Source organism: Netta rufina, assembly GCF_964035555.1.
Source record: "Netta rufina genome assembly, chromosome: Z".
Taxonomy (NCBI): domain Eukaryota; kingdom Metazoa; phylum Chordata; class Aves; order Anseriformes; family Anatidae; genus Netta; species Netta rufina.
Window position 1 is genome coordinate 68,655,554 of NC_140126.1, and position 19,388 is coordinate 68,674,941.

The window sequence follows — 19,388 nt, forward strand, 5'->3', positions numbered from 1 at the left end:
AGCATGAGAGATATCAGTAACAGAAACATCCGAAAGCGGTTAATCATTTGCTAACTCGCTTCACGGATGAATCGTCCTGCGGTGTAGATGGAGGGGACTTGTGCTGGATTATTTCCATTGATGGATTATTTCCATCCTTTGAGACCGAGGCGCGTGTACGAGGACTGTGAGGACGCCCCCGTTGCTGTGGCTGCTGCTGCGCGTTCGCCCTCAGCGCCATGCCCTCAGCTCTCGCCCCAGGCCTTGCCTGGAGCTCACGAGCTCTCAGCAGCTGATCAGCATGCCTTCATCATGTACTGGAAGCAGCTGCCTCTCCAGTTGTCCTGCTGCTTGAGAACAGCCATGGGTAAAGTGTTTTTGGTGCCAGCAGGCCTCATGGAGGGTGTGCACGACCCCTAGCCTGCTTAGTGGCGGCCTGCTTAGCCCTGCCTGGCCCTTCTCACCAAGAAGACCAAAAGCAGAGGAGCCTTGGCTCCTTCTCCTGGTCCATCTCCCATTAACATCTCCCAGACAGCCACGGCACTTCCCTCCACTCAGGTGCTTTTGCTTTCACCACCCCACAAAACAAAACACAACAGGAAAACATTTAGACGTCCTTGAAGCCAGCCAGCACAAACAGAGTTGTGGCAGTGGCTTAGACATGTTTCCAGCACTCTGTTAACAACACGCTTTTGAAAAGCTGTGCTGTGCTAAATAAGCCACAGAGAGACATAAGGGCCATTCCTCAATTTGCACTCCTTCCCTGCTCCCTACTTAGCATGTTGCAGATCACTTTAATTATGAATACACCCCCTCCCCCCCCAAAAAAATAAAAAAAAAATAAAAAAAAATTACCTAAGCATTGTGGCAAGGAATGGTTTTGTCAGCAAGTGTCTGGTGATTATTCAGCACAGGAAGGAGACAGCTCATGATCTAGCAGTGCTGGCTTAATGGGACAGCCTGCCAAAGTATCACAAAATTCAGAGAGCATGGCTGGGGAAAAGGACGGAGAGGCACCAGGTTGCCTGTGGCCCCCTTCTGTTGTAAATAACTTCTGGAGTTGGCTCTTTCCATGGTTTGCACGTTTTTCCATAGAACTTTTCTGAGGAAAATCTTCAGCTTTAAATATTTGCATGCATCTGTTGCAGTGCATTCTGCCGTTCCCTTACGTGCTTTCAAGCCTCCTGACAGGGTGTAGCGTACTGCATTTTGTGGACAATCTCATTCCCTTGCTGCTTGATGTGTTACTTCCTACCGTGCCCTGCTCCATCTACTGCAAATTACTGCATTTCCCACTCAGAATGCCGGGATTGCAGCTACACTGTAGCATAGACCTGCTGCTAACAGCAGTTTTGATGGCTACAACTGAACTAAACTTTCTCCTATCAACCTCAAAGTCCTTCTCAAATTGACACTGATGAACACAGGCATTATTCTGTGGTGCAGTGTAAGGAGGAGATGAGGAACATCCAGGCTGTGGATCAGAGACCTTTCTTTTTTTTTTTTTCTCTTTATTTTTCTCTTTTATGAATGTGATAAATAGGCAATTGCAGTAATGTATAGAGCATAAACACCAGTGTCCAACAGCAGCAGTCTCGAGGGAACTTCCCTGACCAACTGGGAGGACACCAAAGACCAGCACTGTCTGAACAATGCTGTTTGTGACTTGCTGAGGCCAAGCCCTCTTATTTTTGGTAGGGTGTACAGAAGTCCCAGCGGTGCTCTTGCACCTCTCCATTCTCTCCCGCAACCTTCCCCAGGTAGGTACGGCCCTGTTCTTGCAAACAGTGGTCAGTGTAGGAGGAGGGCAGCTGCACCACTGCCAGCACCCATGTGTTGAAGCACCAAGTCCAGCACCAGGGTCTTTGCAGAGCACTCAAGCATAAGCTGGTGACATTCCCTGCATCTTGCCTGGTAAGTGTCACTTGAGGAAGGAGTGCAGTCAGGGATAAACAACACCAGTGGGTATTTTGGGGAAAGAGTTTGAAATACCATGGGATTGTTAAACTTGCCATCAGTTGGTCACGAACACCTGCCTGGTCATTGCCCTGCTTGCAGCCCCCTGTTGTCATTGAGCAGCAATAGACACAGTTACGTGTCAGGGTTCAAACAACAGGACAGCAGAGGCAGAGCACTTTAGCATCAGTCAATACACTTGTGGTGCCACCAGCTGACCAAGGAAACTGAAAGCTGAGTGATTTTGGAGCAGGCAGCCGCATCCCTCGCTGCCTGCCTCTTCAAAAAGGTACCTGAGACAGAAGATGGTGTGCCCCGCTCTTCCCTGCGCGTAGCTTGCACAACAACTAGCAAGAGCCCAGCAGATCTGCAGCCTGTTGTGCTGCTTGGTTTGGGACTTATTATGTGAGGCACAGCTGTGGTCCATCCCCAGGCTACAAAGCCTGCCTTCTGAGGAGAAGCAGCTGGGGGCATGGGCTCTTCCTGCAGAGCTGACATGGCTTCTCTTTCTTCTGCACTCATCCCTGATTTTGCTTGTCTGGTTTTGCTGTGCCTGCAGCTCTGAGCTGAGCTGAGCAGAGAAATCATGAGAAGCCAGCTAGGATCACCAGGAGTTTTCATCAACATCCACCAAAGGCTGATCTGAGGGTGCATCAGGGCTCCCCCGCTTACGCCTCCCCTACACGGGTATTTTTGCCAATGTTACCACAATATTTCTTTCATTGTAATACATTTAAAAAGAAAATGAGGTCAGCTCTGATTGACTTCCTTTAGCATGTTTGGGTTTTTGTTCTTATCTCAAGTTTAAAGAAAAAAAGCTGTGTATTTCAAATAGAACACATGGAGTACTTCTTGGAAGCAATTACTTTGCTGAGTAGATGGATTTTGCAAGCAGTTTGCTTACATTGTACTAATTGCTTTTTTTTTTTTTTTTTTTTTTTAAATCTTGAGTAGAGTGCCTTTTGCCTTGAAGGTCTCCATTTATCTCTTGTTGTTTTTCCTTTGCTTTAGGTGCAAGCCCACAGATATCTGCTCAAAAACAACTGCAGAAAACTTCCAAACTCATACATCAATATGTCCACCCCAAAATAATCAGACTTAACTGTGAGCACTGCCAAATTATAACATCTGAATGATCCTGCAGGCACTGTTTTGGGTCTGTGCTGTAGGAGGAACACTCAGTGTTGCTGTTGTAGTTATTGAAACAAAAGTTCCTGTGTCCCCATATTCGACCTCCCGGACACGTGCTGTCTCTGCAGTGCCTGTGAGCACACCCTGTCTGCTTGGCGCTGCAGGCTTTCAGCCTGGAGCAATGCAGGAGCTGGCAGCAGGAACCTGAAGAGGTGTCTTTTTAAATCCCAGTGGCTCTGTTCCACCTTTTCTGCAGCTCCATAACTGTGATGCCTCGTCAGCCTGGTGGCTGAGCTGCAAGCAGCTGCAGCAGCTGAAGGTAATCCAGCTGGACATTGCATTTATGGTTTGGTAGCAGTCCTGGTCCTTCACTTGCTCCTTCAGCAGGGAATAACAGCAGATGTACACTAGCTAGGGCTTCCGTTTCGCAACCTGCATCCATGATTACAACACTGTGTTGTTTCAAGTGAAAGGATGCATACCAAGACCTTCTTTTGAAGACTGATAACCTTGCAGAAACTTTTTGTGTGAAAAGCACCAGAGAGCCTGGAGGAACCTTTTGTTTTTCTTTTAGGGGGCTGCTTTCAATGAAGCTGTACCTTTTGTGACCTTTTTCTTTTTTTTTTTTTACAACTGCTTCTGGAAGCCAGAGATATGATGTCTTTGATGGGTGTCTCCCAGCTTGTACACTGCCCCCTTTCCCTGAAATGATGTCCAGATCCTGTATCTAGAACCTCTTCCTGCAGCATGTCATGCAGATGTGGCCAGTGGGCACAGCATTCAGTGTTGGTAGGAGGGGATCAGAAGGATCCAAGTGCCATCCCAAGCATGCAGAACAAATCAGGCTTGCTTTTCGGATGCCACTCTTTTGTCATCCTCAGCATTTAGTCTCTGCCTTTCCAAGTGTGTAGGAAAAGCTTTCACGGGTGTCTTTTGCCTCTGGCACCCCGTGGTGTGGGCTGCCTGGCACACAGCTGGTCTGATATATCTGATCAAACTGGTGTTACTGGTTATTTTAAAACGTAAAGTACCATCCTACTATATATAGTAGCTATCTGAAGTATTACCAGATCAGCTCTAGTCCGCATCTCAGAGAGTTGTTTAAAATGCCTTTTGTGTTTCCAAAACATCTGGATGGTTTTGTTTTCAGCCAGCAAAGGTTTTACACTTACCCTCACCTATGTCTTGCTCTCTGTGGACTGAGGTCCCTGACTGGGGAGGGTGCTAGGAAGGACCCGTTCCCAAACTCTGCCCCACCAGAGCAGCACGCTTCTCTGAGTGCTCCTGGGGAGCCACAAGGAGCTCTGTGCAGCTGGAATAAACCAGAACCCACCCTGGTCTGAAGACAGCTGGCCATGGAAAATAATTACCGTCATCTCTGGCAGTGTCATTAGGAAAGCCAAGGGTCTGGGGGAAGCAGAAACGGCTCCCCCATGCCCTGCAGCATCAGCATCCAGAACAAGCTGAAAGAGAAGACCTTGCACTATTTTTTTTTCGTTGTTGTTACTTCTTCTGTCATAGCCCAAATCTGCAGCCCATTATGAGGACACTGGCACAAGCAGTGTGCCAGAGGTTGAAGGAGTCACATCCTCAGAAACACGCAGATTGAGCAACCTTCGATGTGGTATGATAGTGCTCTTTTTTTGTGGTTTCAGAAGCTATTTATATAGAAATCTTTAAGCCACAGTGACGCAGGATGTGGTGGTAACGCAGTAGCTGAAAGGCAAGCACTATTCTTGGGCACTTCTAGGTCCCATGCTTTGCTAACAGCGGGTTAAACTTAGACCTGGAGAGCACACTGCCAGAGGTAAAGCGCTGCTCCTGAAAAGCAGCTGGGACACAAGAATTGATCTGCTCTGCCAAATCAAACTCATGCCAGTGGTACATGTGTGAATGTGGGGAAACTCACATATAAGACTCATCACTGGCCTAACCCAGAAGCAGTTTTCACAGCTAACTTTAGGGGGGATGAAACTGGGATTCCCTTCTTCATAGGGATGAGGGGTGTCTCCTGCATTCTGAATTTCTCCCTTGCTTTGATTTGTACCTGCTCACACTGCACTGAGGACATAATGCAAAACTGTGCAGAGCATCCTTTCCCCAATAACTGTATTCCAGCACTTTAAACAGCCGAGAGAAAGGACCAGCTGAAGATGTACATTTTTATTTATTTATTTATTTATTTATTTATTTATTTATTTAGTGGTATAAAGCCTTGTTTGGCAATGTGATTCGCAAAGCTGTGAGTAAAGGCTAAATTTTATCAATGTGGTCTTCTGTGTTTGCCTGAGAAGTTTTAATCAATATCAATTCAGTGATGGCATGCACAAGGGAAATTACGGAGAAGCTGCCACTGGAATTCAGATATTCACCAACACCAGTGAAACACTTGTAGTCTCGTTCGCTGTATCTCCCATTTTAAGTATGGGAAATACTGTTTTTAGCACAGTGAAATTATATGCTGCAGGATGTCCTCCTGACAGGGGGAAAAAAGTGCCTACTGTACACTTTTGCAATGCTGCTTTCCACATGATAATACTTTAATGAATCCACAGACTGGCTTCATTGAAGTTGATAAAGCACTTGTCTTTGATTCTGCCTGACATCTAAGACTTAAGTTAGAGTATGAGGTGATCTTATCCAGATAGTGCACATTAGGTGTTCCAAGGCAAACCAGAGGCATCTGTGAGAGCCAAGAGGTAGCTGCTTCCCTTTAAATCATGTCTCATCTGCGGAGTAGAAAGACAAGCTAGAAGTTGTGTTTTCTGCCTATCAGCCTCATCTAGACAGGTTTAAATGAGTACATGTAGAATTAAGTGCTGAAACCTGGAACTTACTCCTCTGATAAGCTCTCAGTATATACTTACCACAAACAAAATCAAGGTGGTTAATCTCTCGGTGGTTCTCTTGTGAAGTGCTGTGCCATGCCTGTCTGCTGTCCTAAGGCTTTATCCTGCCTCTGCTCTATCACTGCTCTTTGTAGATGTTTCGGTGGTCGGGTGATTGCAGGAGCAATGTCCTCTGGGCCTGGACACCCTCCTTCTCCAAGTGAGAGCTGCTTCAGCTGTGGCATGTATGGGGGACTTATGTGCATGGGCTACCCCAGGCTGCTGCCGCGTTCAGGCAGTATTTTATTTTGTTAATGTTCAGATCAGGATGAGGAGGTCTGTTTGGGAAGGAGGCTATCCCAACAAATCCAAAAGACCATCGGATTGTCCAGGAAGACATATTCTGGAGTCTCTAAAATCTGTGTTTTGTGTAACTGGGCTTAACGCAATTGCCTCAAGGGATGTCCGCCACACCTTACCAGCTAACTGTCGTTGCATAAACTCCACTAGGGCTCTATCAAGTAAAAGCACACACAGATTTCTTGCAGTTGAGTGTACAGTGCTGCCATTTCAAGTGTCTCTACCCTTTTGTAGCACTTTGTCCTGTTCACAATCTGGTACAAGCATGGGAGAAGCTGTTTTTATTCCTATTAAGGAAGCAGATAGAGGCTAATATGTTCCTTCTAATATTACTAGTTTCGTCTTACGTAAGAATCAAAGCAGGCCTTTACACATGAAGTTGCATCCACCCATGCTTCGTTTGGAAACTTGTGTTGCAACTGGAGCTCATCCAAAGATAATACCAGCAACGCTTAATGTCCCTGACAACAAAGGAAAATACAATTAAACAATCTCATGCACGAATGTCGCTTGAAATCTGCTAAACAAAGTGTATAGCTTAAGTGTGGCATTGTGACCGCCCCTGGGAAAGTGCCAGAGTACACAGGGGGTTTAAGGATTCCCAAAAGAAAAGGAGGGAAAACAGTTTTTTTTCAACACCACCGTGAAAGATTTTTCTGTGCTTAAAACCTGCAGGTAGTTATAGGAGCGAAGAAACGCCCAGGTCCTGGGCATGCTAAATATACCTTGGAGGTACAGGCAGAACAGAGCCCGGCTTGTGAGCTGCCTGCGGGGTGCCAGCTGTCCTGCTCCTGCCTGAGGTGACCTCTGGCCATGAGCCTTCACGTGTGGGTGGCATGGCCACCACAAGGACTTTGGGGTTGCCCACCCTCTGCTGACCTGCAGGGCCCCCGCACAGCTGATGCTGACGGAAGGGATGGGGTTCTTGGCATCATCCATGGAGACACAGGTGCACGTGAAGGGCGTTTTGTGTGTCTTCAGGCTCAGAGTCACCACAGGGTCACTGCTTGTCACCCGCAGCTGCCCCACACCAGGGGCTGAGGGCCTCACCAATTCCTCTTGCCTCTGGGATGCGTCTGTCCCCCACCTGGTGTCTCAAGTCATGACCGTGAGCAACCACTGCCAGTAAAGGGGAGGCTGAATTTCAGCTAGATCGTGCAAGTGGGATGCCAGGTGTGAACTGAAAGGTGATTTTCACCGTGACCCAGGGACACCAGCACCATGAGCCCCAGGAGCCTCTGATCTGCAGGACTTTGGTGCTCTTGTTCCAGCCAAGCGACCACCGCTGGTTTGGGACTGCACGAGCATTTCTGTCCACAGCAAAGCGTAAAGGCTTGTGTAGAACGGCTGAAAGCTGAAAAAGACACTGAGGTTTCCTCTGTGTGTCAGGTTTTTGGCAACAGAGGAACTCCATGGGGACTACTGTTTGTCTTTACACAGAGATAAATGCTCAAATTGCTTTGGCAACAGCCGGGCCTTTATTCAGAGATTAGCTTCACATATCTTTATGAATTTAGAAATCAGTTGGAATCCTGACCATTGGCACTTAATGACTTCCTGTTTTTGTCTAAAATGCTTTTTTTATAGATAAATGGCTTACTTTTGTGGAGAGAAAAAAAAAATTAAAAAAACACTGTCTCTCTCCTGCAGTCATTAGATCAGTGACGAAATCCATTTTCCCTTAACAACCTTCTGAGCTGAGGGATTCAAATGGATGTGGATAAGCTGCCTTAGGTTCACGTGTTTCCTTTTTGTTTCTGAAAGCAGCTTGCACATGCTGTCTTTGGAGGATGTCCCTTAAAACAGTGACAAACATACATTTGAAACAAGGGGATATCCAAACACCTTTGGTGGAACAACCTATACAGGGACATGGTCAAGTCCCCAGCACTGCAGGCTCTCAAAACACAACCAGACAGGGTGCCAGATAGTTTCATCTAGGCTCCTTTTTCCCACAAAATGATGGTCTTTTGAGGTTCCTTCCAGCCTGGGCTGTTCTGTGGTTCTGTGATTCTGTGACAAGGGCAAAAGAGACAAGCAGTCACAGGTGAAATGTTAAGTGTTATTGTTGACAAAGATAGCCATGCCTTAAGCACTGAACAAATCAAGTGCACAGGAGCTCAGAGATGAAGACAGATGTTTGAAGCAGACACATGCTGCATTCCTCCTGGGAAGAAGTACATTTTGGAGGAAGATATGATTTCTGTGCTTCTCTACAATGCAGCTATCAGTTTCTGCAAAGTCTGACCAAACACAACAGCTTAACGGCCTGAAGTTGGATTCAGGAAGAGGTTGGAGTGTGGGCATGCATCTATCTGTGAGGGAGGTAGGAAATCAAGGGGTGTATACAGTGCTAGCAGAAACAGCTTATTATTTTAAAGTCCTTTTGTCAACCATGCATGCACTAGATTGAAAAATCTGGCAAACCTGTCCGTTTTCCACGTGAAATTGGGAAAAAACTGTTGGAGATTTTCTCCCAGTCCATAAGGAGGTCAGGATTTTGTCTATTAAATGCAAATTCAGACTTGCTCAGCTCATGGGAGACTAAAACAGGGATCCCAGGAATGGGGCAAATATAGTGCTGTGAAGGGCAGGCTGGTAACTCATAGCATTGGGACCCTTCCATACACCTCCTAGCTGGGTGTTTTCTCCTGTTTCCTGTATTCTTTTGCCCCAAACCATCTTTCAAGAAGTATACATAAGGTACCATTTCATGAAGATGGATGCAGACTTTTGTTAGCTTTCCTTTTTTCTCTTTTCCCATTTCCCACTGCTGGAGATACTGCCCCTTCCCCTCACACACAACCCATCAGAGAAATGTCAGGTGTGAAACCCAAAGTTTCTACTGCATCAGAGTTTCACAGCCTGATAGAAAGCATCACGTCCGATAGAAAGCAGCATTTTGCATTCAGTCAGAAACACAAAGCATGGTAAGCCCCAAGCCTGGTGGAGCCTTGGAGCCTGTAGATGGAGGAGCAAGACTCTCATATCTCAACTTTTGCAGACTTTGCCAAATCTAGCATGGGGTTATTTTACCTTTCTTAACCTGGTCCTTTTTTTGGTAGCCACATTTTATATTTTAGAATAAAAATTCCATGGGTGAAAGCAAACCTTACCCCAATGCTGACTATTTCCAGCAGAAAACTACAGATAACAGCAACAACTGTGTTTTCATTCAGTAAGAACTATAAGCTATATTGTAGTAGTGTTGTGGCAAAATCAGGGACAATGATGTCAGACTAGCATTAGAAGAATGACGCCTACGCTCTGTATGTTTACAGCACGATAAATGGTCTTCACAGGTCCTTTGCATATGTAATAATCCAGCATTCATTTTAGATTTCATTCTATAATATTTCTATCTGGGGAAAACAATACATAGCTATAAATGTGGACTACTTCACGCAGTCCTAATCTCCATCCGAGCTATGCACACAATAATATGCGGGGTGATAAGGAGGCTTATTGATAAAGCTTAACAGATGGCGAGGGCATGAAAAAGTGCAGTTGTGCTGCAGCTGATGAGGTTTTTCCCCAGCTAGCATAGCAAGCGGCTGTCCCTGCTGAAGGTGTCATTGTGCTGGGAAATATCTGGCATTTCTGAAGCCTTTTGGCTGTAGCTCTGTTAAATACAGCCAGGGCTCTGTGCTTTTACACTTGTTTTTAATCAGCAAGGCAGATGTAATGCAGAGTTTCCTCCACACCTCCACCACCTTGCTGCACAAGGGGCAGGCCACTGCTTGCCCGCAGCTCGTTTTGGGTGCTGCAGTTTCTGTTTTCTTTCTCCACGCTTTCCAACTGCAATACGTTCCAGATTTCTCCCCCAGCCACCAGCCAGCCAGGTCTGTGCTGCTGTGCTCCTGGGGAAGCTGCGTCCCCACGTCGTTGCAGCAAGAACCTGCTCCCTGTCGGTCACCAGTGATGGTGCTCAGTGTCCTTCCCTCTCTTGCTCCTCACTGGCCTGCTGGAGGAGGTGGTGTAGCTGTCCATCATACTCTGACACCAGGATGGGATTTGGAGAGGACAACCTCTCCTCTTGCTCCCTAAATTGAGCCCTTTCCACATTTTCCTCCTCCATCCCTCCTCCAGATGAGGAACCTGCAGGTTGGGCTTCAGAGCATGCCAGCAAACAGCAAAGTCGGGGTGGGCACATGGATGGGTGGAAGAGGACTCACAGCAGGGACACACGGTGGTTAAGGAAAATGGTTATGGAAAACAAATGTTTCAGGACAGGAATGTATTGGTGCAGCTCACATCTCACCAGAGCCTGAGAGTAACCTTCTTCACGCCCCCTTTCCCTCTTTCCAGCTCTGGTTTGCTGCTTTCTGCTTGAAATGCATTTTTTCTCCCCATTCACGAGCAGCAGAGGATGCTCCGCCCTGCGTGTGGGAGATCAGGGTATGGGCAGCAGAGGTGTGTGACTTGGCAGGAGCAGCCGTGCTCCTTTTATTTCACCATTGTGAGCGAGGGGAAAATAAATGCTCATGGAATAAATGCAGTCTGTCTTCGTCCAAGGTGAAAAGGCTGAATAAAAAAAAATAAATAAATGGTGCTGCTTGGGAAATGCTTTGCCTGCAAGCTTCAAGAGAAGTTCCAAGAGCAGCTGTGTCTGGGCTGGGTCATGTCCTTGGCCACCGCAGGGACACCACGGTAGGGGACACGGGGGGACAGGGGCACGTACCCATGCTTGGTTTAGGGTCTGTGCAGGGTCTGCCCTTCACTTCACTGAAGAACAGAAGAAAGCTCCTTAAGACATACTGGGAATGTTTCTCCCGCCCTCTTCAACATCTTTACTATTAACCATGTCCAATCTTCTGGCTGAGCGTGCTTCTCGGGAGGGTTATAGCCATACTTGCTTTGGCTATAACCAAGTTTTTGTAAATACAGGCATCAGTGTGAGACAGTCTCCACCGGCAGCAAAACAAACCATCCCAAAAGGTCTGTTCTCAGTGATAAACTCAACCATGGCACAACTGCGTGTGGTAGCACAGATGTGATTTGTCTCTCAGGTACAGCCTTAAAGCAGTACATGTATTTCTGTGTGTTTCAGAGACTGTTGTTTACCTTACCCTTTTTTCCTTCTGTACTGTGTGAAATTTGTTGCATTGTTTTTGCAGACGTTCATTAGAGGACTGAGGACTTAACAATAACTATCTGGTTTGTCAGTGTTTATCCTCATGTGGTGGTATGTTTCCTTTCTGCTGCTCTTTTCTTGGAGTTGTTTTCTCTTTTGTTTTTCAAGTTGCTCATTTTTGTGTGATTTATCATGCATGGTTTCGTGTGTCTATTGCCCACAACGGTTTCTACTCTCTCGCAATCACATCTTGACATGATGCCACACTTACCCAGGAGTTTCCAGGCTTGCAGCTACCATGGGTTTTATTCCAATCCAGACAGCTGCACTGGACAGGGGTTCAGGGCAGACGTGATGCAGTCATACCATGGTCACTGGAAAGCCCTCAGCACCACTTCCCCGCAGCATAGCAAGCCAGATTATGCTCGAGGAGCTGGAATTTCAGCCCCGAGTGAGATGTATCATCACACAGCAAGTTCCAGAAGATGAGATTTGTGTCGTAACTCAGATTTCTGCTTCCCGGTCTATAGGGATGCTTCCCCTCTTGTCTCATTAAATCTTGTTAAAGGATGCTGTGCTATTTTCCCTGTTCCCCCAAGCTTTGCCACCCCTCAGCCTGATGGGCATTTCCCAGGCCCAGAGGTCTGACCTTGGCCATGAACCGTGGGGATGTTGCTCACGCTGCAGACCAGCAGCCAGGCCAGCTCTGCGTGGGGCCAGCACCCTACGGGCTGCCAAGGCTGGAGGCATCTCCCCAGGACACTCTCTGTGCAGGCTACTCAAGGACTTATCATCTGCAGCTTCATTTGTGCCTGGTGGGCCCTCCCAGTGCCATGGCAGGACAGTGACACACCCACAGAGATGATCAGATGTGATTCCTTGAATGCAGTAGATCTGCTTTGTATGTCCTTGTAACGTGGGTTTCATGCCATTTGTAAAATGCTACGATGCACCAGGGAGTTGATCACTTTGGGCTCCTCTTGGTTCTGTTCCTGAGCAGAAAAATACATAAAGACTTTGAAGTATGCTGAGGGCTTCTTGGCATATAGACAGCATGATGCTTTTGGATCTTCTTGTTTCATTAGATGTGATATTTTTAGGTTGTTGGTGAAATCAACGCACAGCAGACTTCAGAAAAGGGAAGAATTTAACCTCACTTTTAGCTTGGTGTCACTTTACTTTGACAAATATTCCAAGAAAGAAGTAGAAAAAATAAACTCCAAGCTCTTTTCATTCCAGGGGAAGAATTCCATGTTTAACAGATGACCTACATCTGAATTAGCAGGAGCCCGACACTTTCACGTTCCTTGCACTGCACCTAATTCAAACACGCCCTCACCGTGAGTGATGCTTCCCACTATTTTCCAGGGCACTGACAGTTAAATAACAAGTGAGAGAAAACCCGAGGCATTGTTTGTGTCACCATTTGCAAGCACTTAGCTTAATAAGCCACAGGAGCCATTAGCGTGGTGGGAAGTTTTCCTAGGAAAATCCCAGAGGCTAAAGGGAAACAAAACCCGCTGGAGTGAATGGGGCTGGCTTCAATGGCTTTTGCTTCCCAAAAACAAACGAGCCGTCTGTTCCGAAGCCTGAAACCCACACTGTGTGCCCAAAGGTCAGTCCTGGACCTTGTGTGGAAGAAAACTGCGTGGAAGAAACCAGGTGGGAAGTCGTCAGGGTCTGCCACTGGGGGACAGGGCAGCCCAAATTACCTCTGGGGTCTGGAGCCACGCGTGTCTTCTGCCCTCCACAGCCTTGTCACCAGCTGGCACAAGCAGCAAGGCAGCAGCATGCAGAGTGACAGCTTCCTCCTCTCTCAGAGGTGCCTCAGGCATTATCCCTATATTTTTTTTCTTTATTTTTTTATTCTTTTTATTTTTTAAGGGCAGAATGAGGAGCACGGAGAGTTTAGTCGCTTGCTTGGCTACAGCCCTCTTTTTTCTGGAGTGCAACCATGTCAGGCCTCAGCATGTAGTTTATTGGACCTACCTGAGATACTGAGGAGCCTTGAGAGGCTCCAAAACTCCCCTTGAGACCAATGTTCAGAGCAGTGGGCTGCATGTGGACCTCTGTCAGTGAATTTGGGGCTTTCTCAGGGGCTAATGGCAACCTGCCTCACCGTACTGCTGCTTCTTGTGGGCAGCAGTACCCAAAACTGATAGCAACAGAACGTCCTGTTTGGTACGTTCAGTTTCTCCACAAAAAAGATTTGAAACAAAACAACAAAAGTTGTTGGAAAATTGGAAGCTTTCAATCGCAACTTTGAACAACCCTAGGAGAGCCTTCCTGTCAGCCCCATTGTTCCCACGTTGGACGTCTCTGCTGCAGGCTGGGTGAGGATGCTGTCATCGTCTTTTGTCCTTGACTGGAGATCCCATGACTTGCAGTGTTCCCGTCTCTGATGTTATTCTCCAGAGGCAGCCCATAATGAAGAAAATACACGCCGAAGCTGGAACAAAGTCCACCGCTGCCTGGCTAGCTAGGAGGCTGAGCACAACACGCACAGCTTCTGCAGCAAGTGGTTGAATTTGAAAGATTTTCTCAGCTTCTGCAGAAATGAGCTCAGCAGGGCTGCTCCGTGAGGAAGGCAGCCTCTGAATGAGCCTGGGCCATCCTGTATATGAGGAGATGCAGCTTTCTACTCTTGCAGGAACAGGTATGAGTGAGGGACAAAAGAACAAAACCCTCTGCCCAGATTTCAAGTGCTCTTTTCCAGGCCTGCTGGAAGCCGAAAGAGCTGCAGACAAAAGCTCTGAAGTGGACTTGTGTTTGATGCCACCTCACTGTGGGAGAATTTCAGCCCTATTCTGTAAATCTGCTGCCAGCCCCTAACAAAGCAATCCAGCAAAAGAAGTCAGGGCTTTTGTACAAGCAGCTGGCAGCTCGCCTCCCAGCTTCTTTCCCTGTTTCCCTCTGCGTGTTGTTGACCAGCAAAGTGATAGGCATCGAGGGGCACTGTGGCACCACTGTTTGCAAGCAAACTCGGCTTGGGGTTGTTTTTTTGGTGCGTTGAAAACCTGTGTGTGCTTGCCCGATTGGCAACCAGCATCTTGGAGCACAGCACACCCTGCAAAGCCATCCAGAAACTGCTCTTCTGCCTGATCTGGGTGAGCAGCATCCGAAGGGAAAGGTGTCTGTGTGGCATGCAGCTGCTGCCCAAGCTGGGGACAGCAAGCAGCATGGCAGAGTCTGACTGAGGGCAGCTACGGGACCTATGGGGCTCACTGCTGCCAAAAAAAAGGGAGGCAGCATGTTAGCAAACACCGTGATGAGACAAGAACCTGCTGGAAACAGTGCTGGCCGGGCAGTGCTGGGAAGCCCTCGTAGCTGCTCTTAAGCCTGCCGGCAGATGATAAGACCTCAGTTCCCACCCCTACCAAGCATGTCAGCCTGGAAAATCTCAGGAGCACCGTCTCTGTTCTGACAGGATCTGTGTGCAAGGGCTTCCCCCGTCATGCTTGGATTCAGAACCTCTGTAACCCTGCAAGTTAGCATCACTGTTTGACTCAGTACTTCCAGTACAATGTGAGGCATTTTGATTTCATTTCTGCATTGAGCTCCAAGTGTTGTTCTGGGCTTTGTCCCCATCAGGGCTCTGCAAAGCAGAGAAAGGAGGGGGAAGCATTTTAATCAGGGTAAGGCTCTTTGGCATTTACACTATTGAAGCCCGAGGAGTCTCTGAATTTCTGTTGAATAGAGCCCTAAGAAAAGGAGTAGATTTGTTGAAGGACGGCATTTCAGTGCAAGAAGGATGTGTGTTTAGGACTTTCCATTACATAATAGGGCTGAAATGGATTAACAAGACCCAGGCTTTCTTTTTTCTTGAGAATTGCTGCCTGCTCCACTTTTCCTCTATTACTGATGCTTCAGTCACAGCTCTCACAGAAAGGTTTCCTTTGTTGTTATTGGTTCGAGAAGTAAATTACAGCATTGTTTCTCCTGATCAAGAGATTGATTAGTCAGAGGCCTCTAACTGAAGGGGAAAATGTTCCTCATCATCAACTTTAAATGCAAGCATATGTGCCAAGTGGAGAACATTTAAAATTGTGAGGAGGGTGGAGGGGGGAGGCTTGCTCTTTTGATGTGCTGCCCATAACTGTTCATGGGTCTCTGAAAGGCAGCCGTCTCATCAGGTCAGTGAAGAAATAGTGTGGGAAAGATGCCCTTGCATTAGAAAACTAAACACCACCACCTCCAGCTGGATGGTTCTCGTGGTGTTGTGACCAGCGCCAGCACACTGGTATATCTGTGGGTTTTGTTGTGTGTCGTCTCTTCTCCCCCTCACCAGGTGCTTTCATCATCTGCTGGACCCCGGGATTAGTCTTGCTGCTCCTCGACGTCTGCTGCCCGCAGTGCAACGTCCTGGCCTACGAGAAGTTCTTCCTGCTCCTGGCCGAGTTCAACTCCGCCATGAACCCCATCATCTACTCCTACCGGGACAAGGAGATGAGCGCGACCTTCAAGCAGATCCTCTGCTGCCAGCGCAGCGACAACGCCAATGGCCCCACCGAAGGCTCGGACCGCTCGGCGTCCTCGCTCAACCACACCATCCTGGCCGGCGTCCACAGCAATGACCACTCGGTGGTGTAAAGCCCCCCGCCAGCCAGCCTCACGGCTGATGAAGCCACCCCGGGGAGGTAACCCACTCGTAAAGGTGATTTTTTTGTTGTTTTTTTGTTTTGTTTTCCTCAAACACTAATGGACTACGAGAGCTTCTCTTCCAGGCAGCCCGGCACAGCAGCGGGTGCCGGGACCGGCCGTGCTGCCAGGCCTTTGCCTTCTGCTCGCAGAAGGTGGGAAGCAGACGCCTTGCAGCCACGCTCACCCCTGGGAAGCCTCGCTGAGACTTCGTCGGCCCTCGCGGCGTCTTGGTGCCAGTCTGAATCAACTCTGATTAATTAAGCTTATACCTGCTTCACTGCATTTACATGTAGCCACTTAGTCTTTTTAAAAAGGGAGTAAAGGGGATAAAAGTATGCCTTTCATTTAATAGACATGTAATATTTATCACCATCAGCATGCTTTTGATGAACATTTTCTGTGCAGGGAGTAAAACTGTGCTCTAGTCTTCGTATCCTTAGCCACACTGCCGTAACTACAGTAAAAACAAAAGTATTTTTTCTAATACAGGCAACAGGAAGATGATGGAAACTGACTCTTCTTACCTTCATTACTGGTGTTAGAGAGCATGCATGTTCTGTGTGTATGCAGATTGTTTTAATTATGGGAAGAAAAAAAAAAAAGCTCGTTGTAAAGTCTGCAAGAAAGTAGAAAAGCATAGACTGTATTCCAGTGTTTGTTTAGATTATGAAATAAACAATACTCTAGTCACAAGGTATTTAATGTTCTTCTTTGAAGTGTGGTATGAAATGTGTAATGTGTGAGGGGTCCCAAGTTTTTCAGGGTCAAGTTCTTAAAGTAGGACACATCTCTAGGGCTCTTCAAGGGCTACAAACATATTGGTAAGTTTAAAACAACAACAACAACAACAAAAAAAAACTTATTTTAGCTGTTGGAATGCTTTTCTTGTTCATTATGGAAAGAAATGGGATTTTTAACATGAAAAAAAATATATATGTACTTTAAAAAAAATACTTTTCTTCTAATAAGAAACACAACAACTTCTGTGTTTTGCACTGAGAAATGTTTGTAGGGTATCTTCTAAATTATTTACCCTGCATTTCAAAAGCAGTGGGCTACTAAGAATGAAGGTACAATTTTATTTAGTAAAGTCAAGACCAAATATGCAGCAGTCTATCGCAAATGACTGAACCATTCTATATATAATAGTCACATATGCACATTACTATGAAAAGCTAAGCTGACAGATGGATTTTTTCATATGTAGCTGTTTCAAAGAGAAATACCACTAATGTGAATTTCACCTCCCAAGAATCAGTGATGTTAATCAAAATTTCTTGACAGGAAGAAACATTAGCAAAGATGGAATCTTGCAGACAAAGAACTTGGGACCTTCCTCTGGGAAACTGTGTGTTCTCCTAATGATGTAAAATATATCGACGGTAAATTTCTAAGACCGTTTTCCTTATAGTAATATGTCTCTATAGCAAAAAAAAAAAAAAAAAAAAAAAAAAAAAGTAAAAAATGTGAGGTGTATCAGTCAATGTAATGTATTGGAATGTAACATAAGGGACTATATTCTCCCATGTGGGCAGGGAAGAAATGGAGATCAGAGGGTCAGCTCAACTCAAAGCAGAGTTTTTAACATCTCTGTTTAAAATCATGGGAAAAAGCTGCTCAGAAAAGGCAGTTCCTTGCTGAGAGAGGGAAAAACAGCAAGTGAGCAAAACCTGTCCCCACTAAACACAGTGAGAGTTTTGCCACTGCTTTCAGTAAAACTGAAATTCACTTGTACTGTTAAGCCAAATTTGTACAGACACTGTGGAAGGAGGAGTGGGAAGAGGGGATAAATGAAGCATTATCTGCCATCTGATCAAGGTATCAAATGTTGCACTTCCTTTGGACAAAGCAGAGGTCTTTATCTGATTGTGTTTAAAAGCAAGTGAATCTAAAGGCTGATTTGTGTTTTATTCATGTGACTGTAGTGAGAAAGAGAACAGGCTGTATGAACTTTTTCATGTAAAAGCATCTGCTTGCGAAGCCACTCATAATGTTTCCTGGTGCCTGCATGATGGCCGAGCTAGTGCAGGTAAGCAGGAGAAAGGAGAGGGTAAGAGTGCCTCCAAAGAGAGAGGACATCTCACAAACACTTCTTTATTATTTTTTTCTTATCTAAAATGTGCTCTGAGTCATTTTCTCCCCTGAATCTAGGGAGAGCACTTTTTCCTGTCCCCAACTTCCTCACAAAAGGAAGGAGCATCATAGACACTTTATTTTGGGGGTAGTCTTCCTTTTCCCAGTGTCCTTTTAACTGCTGTTTGCATGTTCTTCACAGAGTCTGTCCTGGATAAGTTGGGAGGGTGATGTTAAGAAACAGCAGTGTTTCATTCACCCCGGTTTTCTGTGCTGGAAGTGCGTGGTGGTTTGGGAGAAGCAGTGGCTGAATAATTTAATGGGGAGCGCGATTCTTCATGACATGCTGGTGGGTCCAGGGACCCGACGTGAAGACGGATGCCCAAGGAGGCTCTTGTGTTCTCATTACCATTGCAACAGGTGGCAGGTGCTGCCCAGGTACATAGATCAGATGTTCTCCAAGGAGGCACTCGACAATTCATGAAGCTGGACCTTTCGAACTCCTGACAGCAGTTAAATTTCAGCCGTGGGATTGATTAATCCGGGAGCACTTCTGGGAGAAGGGGGCTTTTCTAGAAGGTGAAGTGCAATGCAAAGGCAACAGGATGCAAAAGTTGCTTCTAAGATTCCACTAGAGGAACTAACTGAGCATGTGGCTGCTGTTTAAAGATTTAATTAGTGCTTTGTTTTATTGACGTGATCTCCCTATACCCTTGAGAAATCTGATCTGTGGATTGAGTGTTTCTTTGCAAGCTAATGAAATTAAAGCTGCTGTGAGCAAAGAGAATAAAATCAAGAGCTTGGAATAGAAGAGTTCTTTTGCTCTCTTCTTTAGAGTGGCTCCCATGCCACTTGGTTTCGTCTCAGATTTTTTTATCTTTTACTTCTCCAATCAGGATTTTTCCACCTTCATTATGGAGATGTAGAACTCATTTCTGCTATGTGAAAATGTGGTGTGAAGTACTTAGGGGAAAAAATTGCTCCACTTATTTTTCTTATCTCAAATCCTACAGAAGGTTTTAAAAGACTTCTTAAAATACCAGCGATCCTCCCACAGTCATTAAAATTCTTCTGTTGCTGGCTGCCTCTGGCCCAAGTAAATCCTCTTGAAGTTCAAATTTAATGGTGTTTGTTTCAGCAATTGTAGCGGTGGGAGCTGTGTATTTGTAGCAAAATGGCTGATGAAGTCACCTGCAGGTCAAAGAAAATGTGTTTTCCCTACTTCATTTATTTAGGGTCAGCACAAGTGTGGAAAGTAATGGAAAAGATTGCCCTTGAATGAGGGATTATTAACCAAAATTATAACTCCCCACTGCTATCACAATTGACATTAGAGGCTGGGTGAC

At 46.2% G+C, this 19,388-nt stretch overlaps 1 protein-coding gene across 1 annotated transcript in view; it reads left to right on the forward strand.

Annotated features, from left to right (window-relative positions):
• LPAR1 (lysophosphatidic acid receptor 1) overlaps window positions 1-16,723 on the forward strand; it is a 44,900-nt gene extending 28,177 nt beyond the window's left edge. Inside the window, exon 3 of the mRNA XM_084305551.1 lies at window positions 15,617-16,723. Coding sequence (XP_084161677.1) covers window positions 15,617-15,918 — 302 coding nt within the window. The 3' untranslated portion in view covers window positions 15,919-16,723. The remainder of the gene's footprint in view (window positions 1-15,616) is intronic.
• Window positions 16,724-19,388: the final 2,665 nt, after the last annotated feature.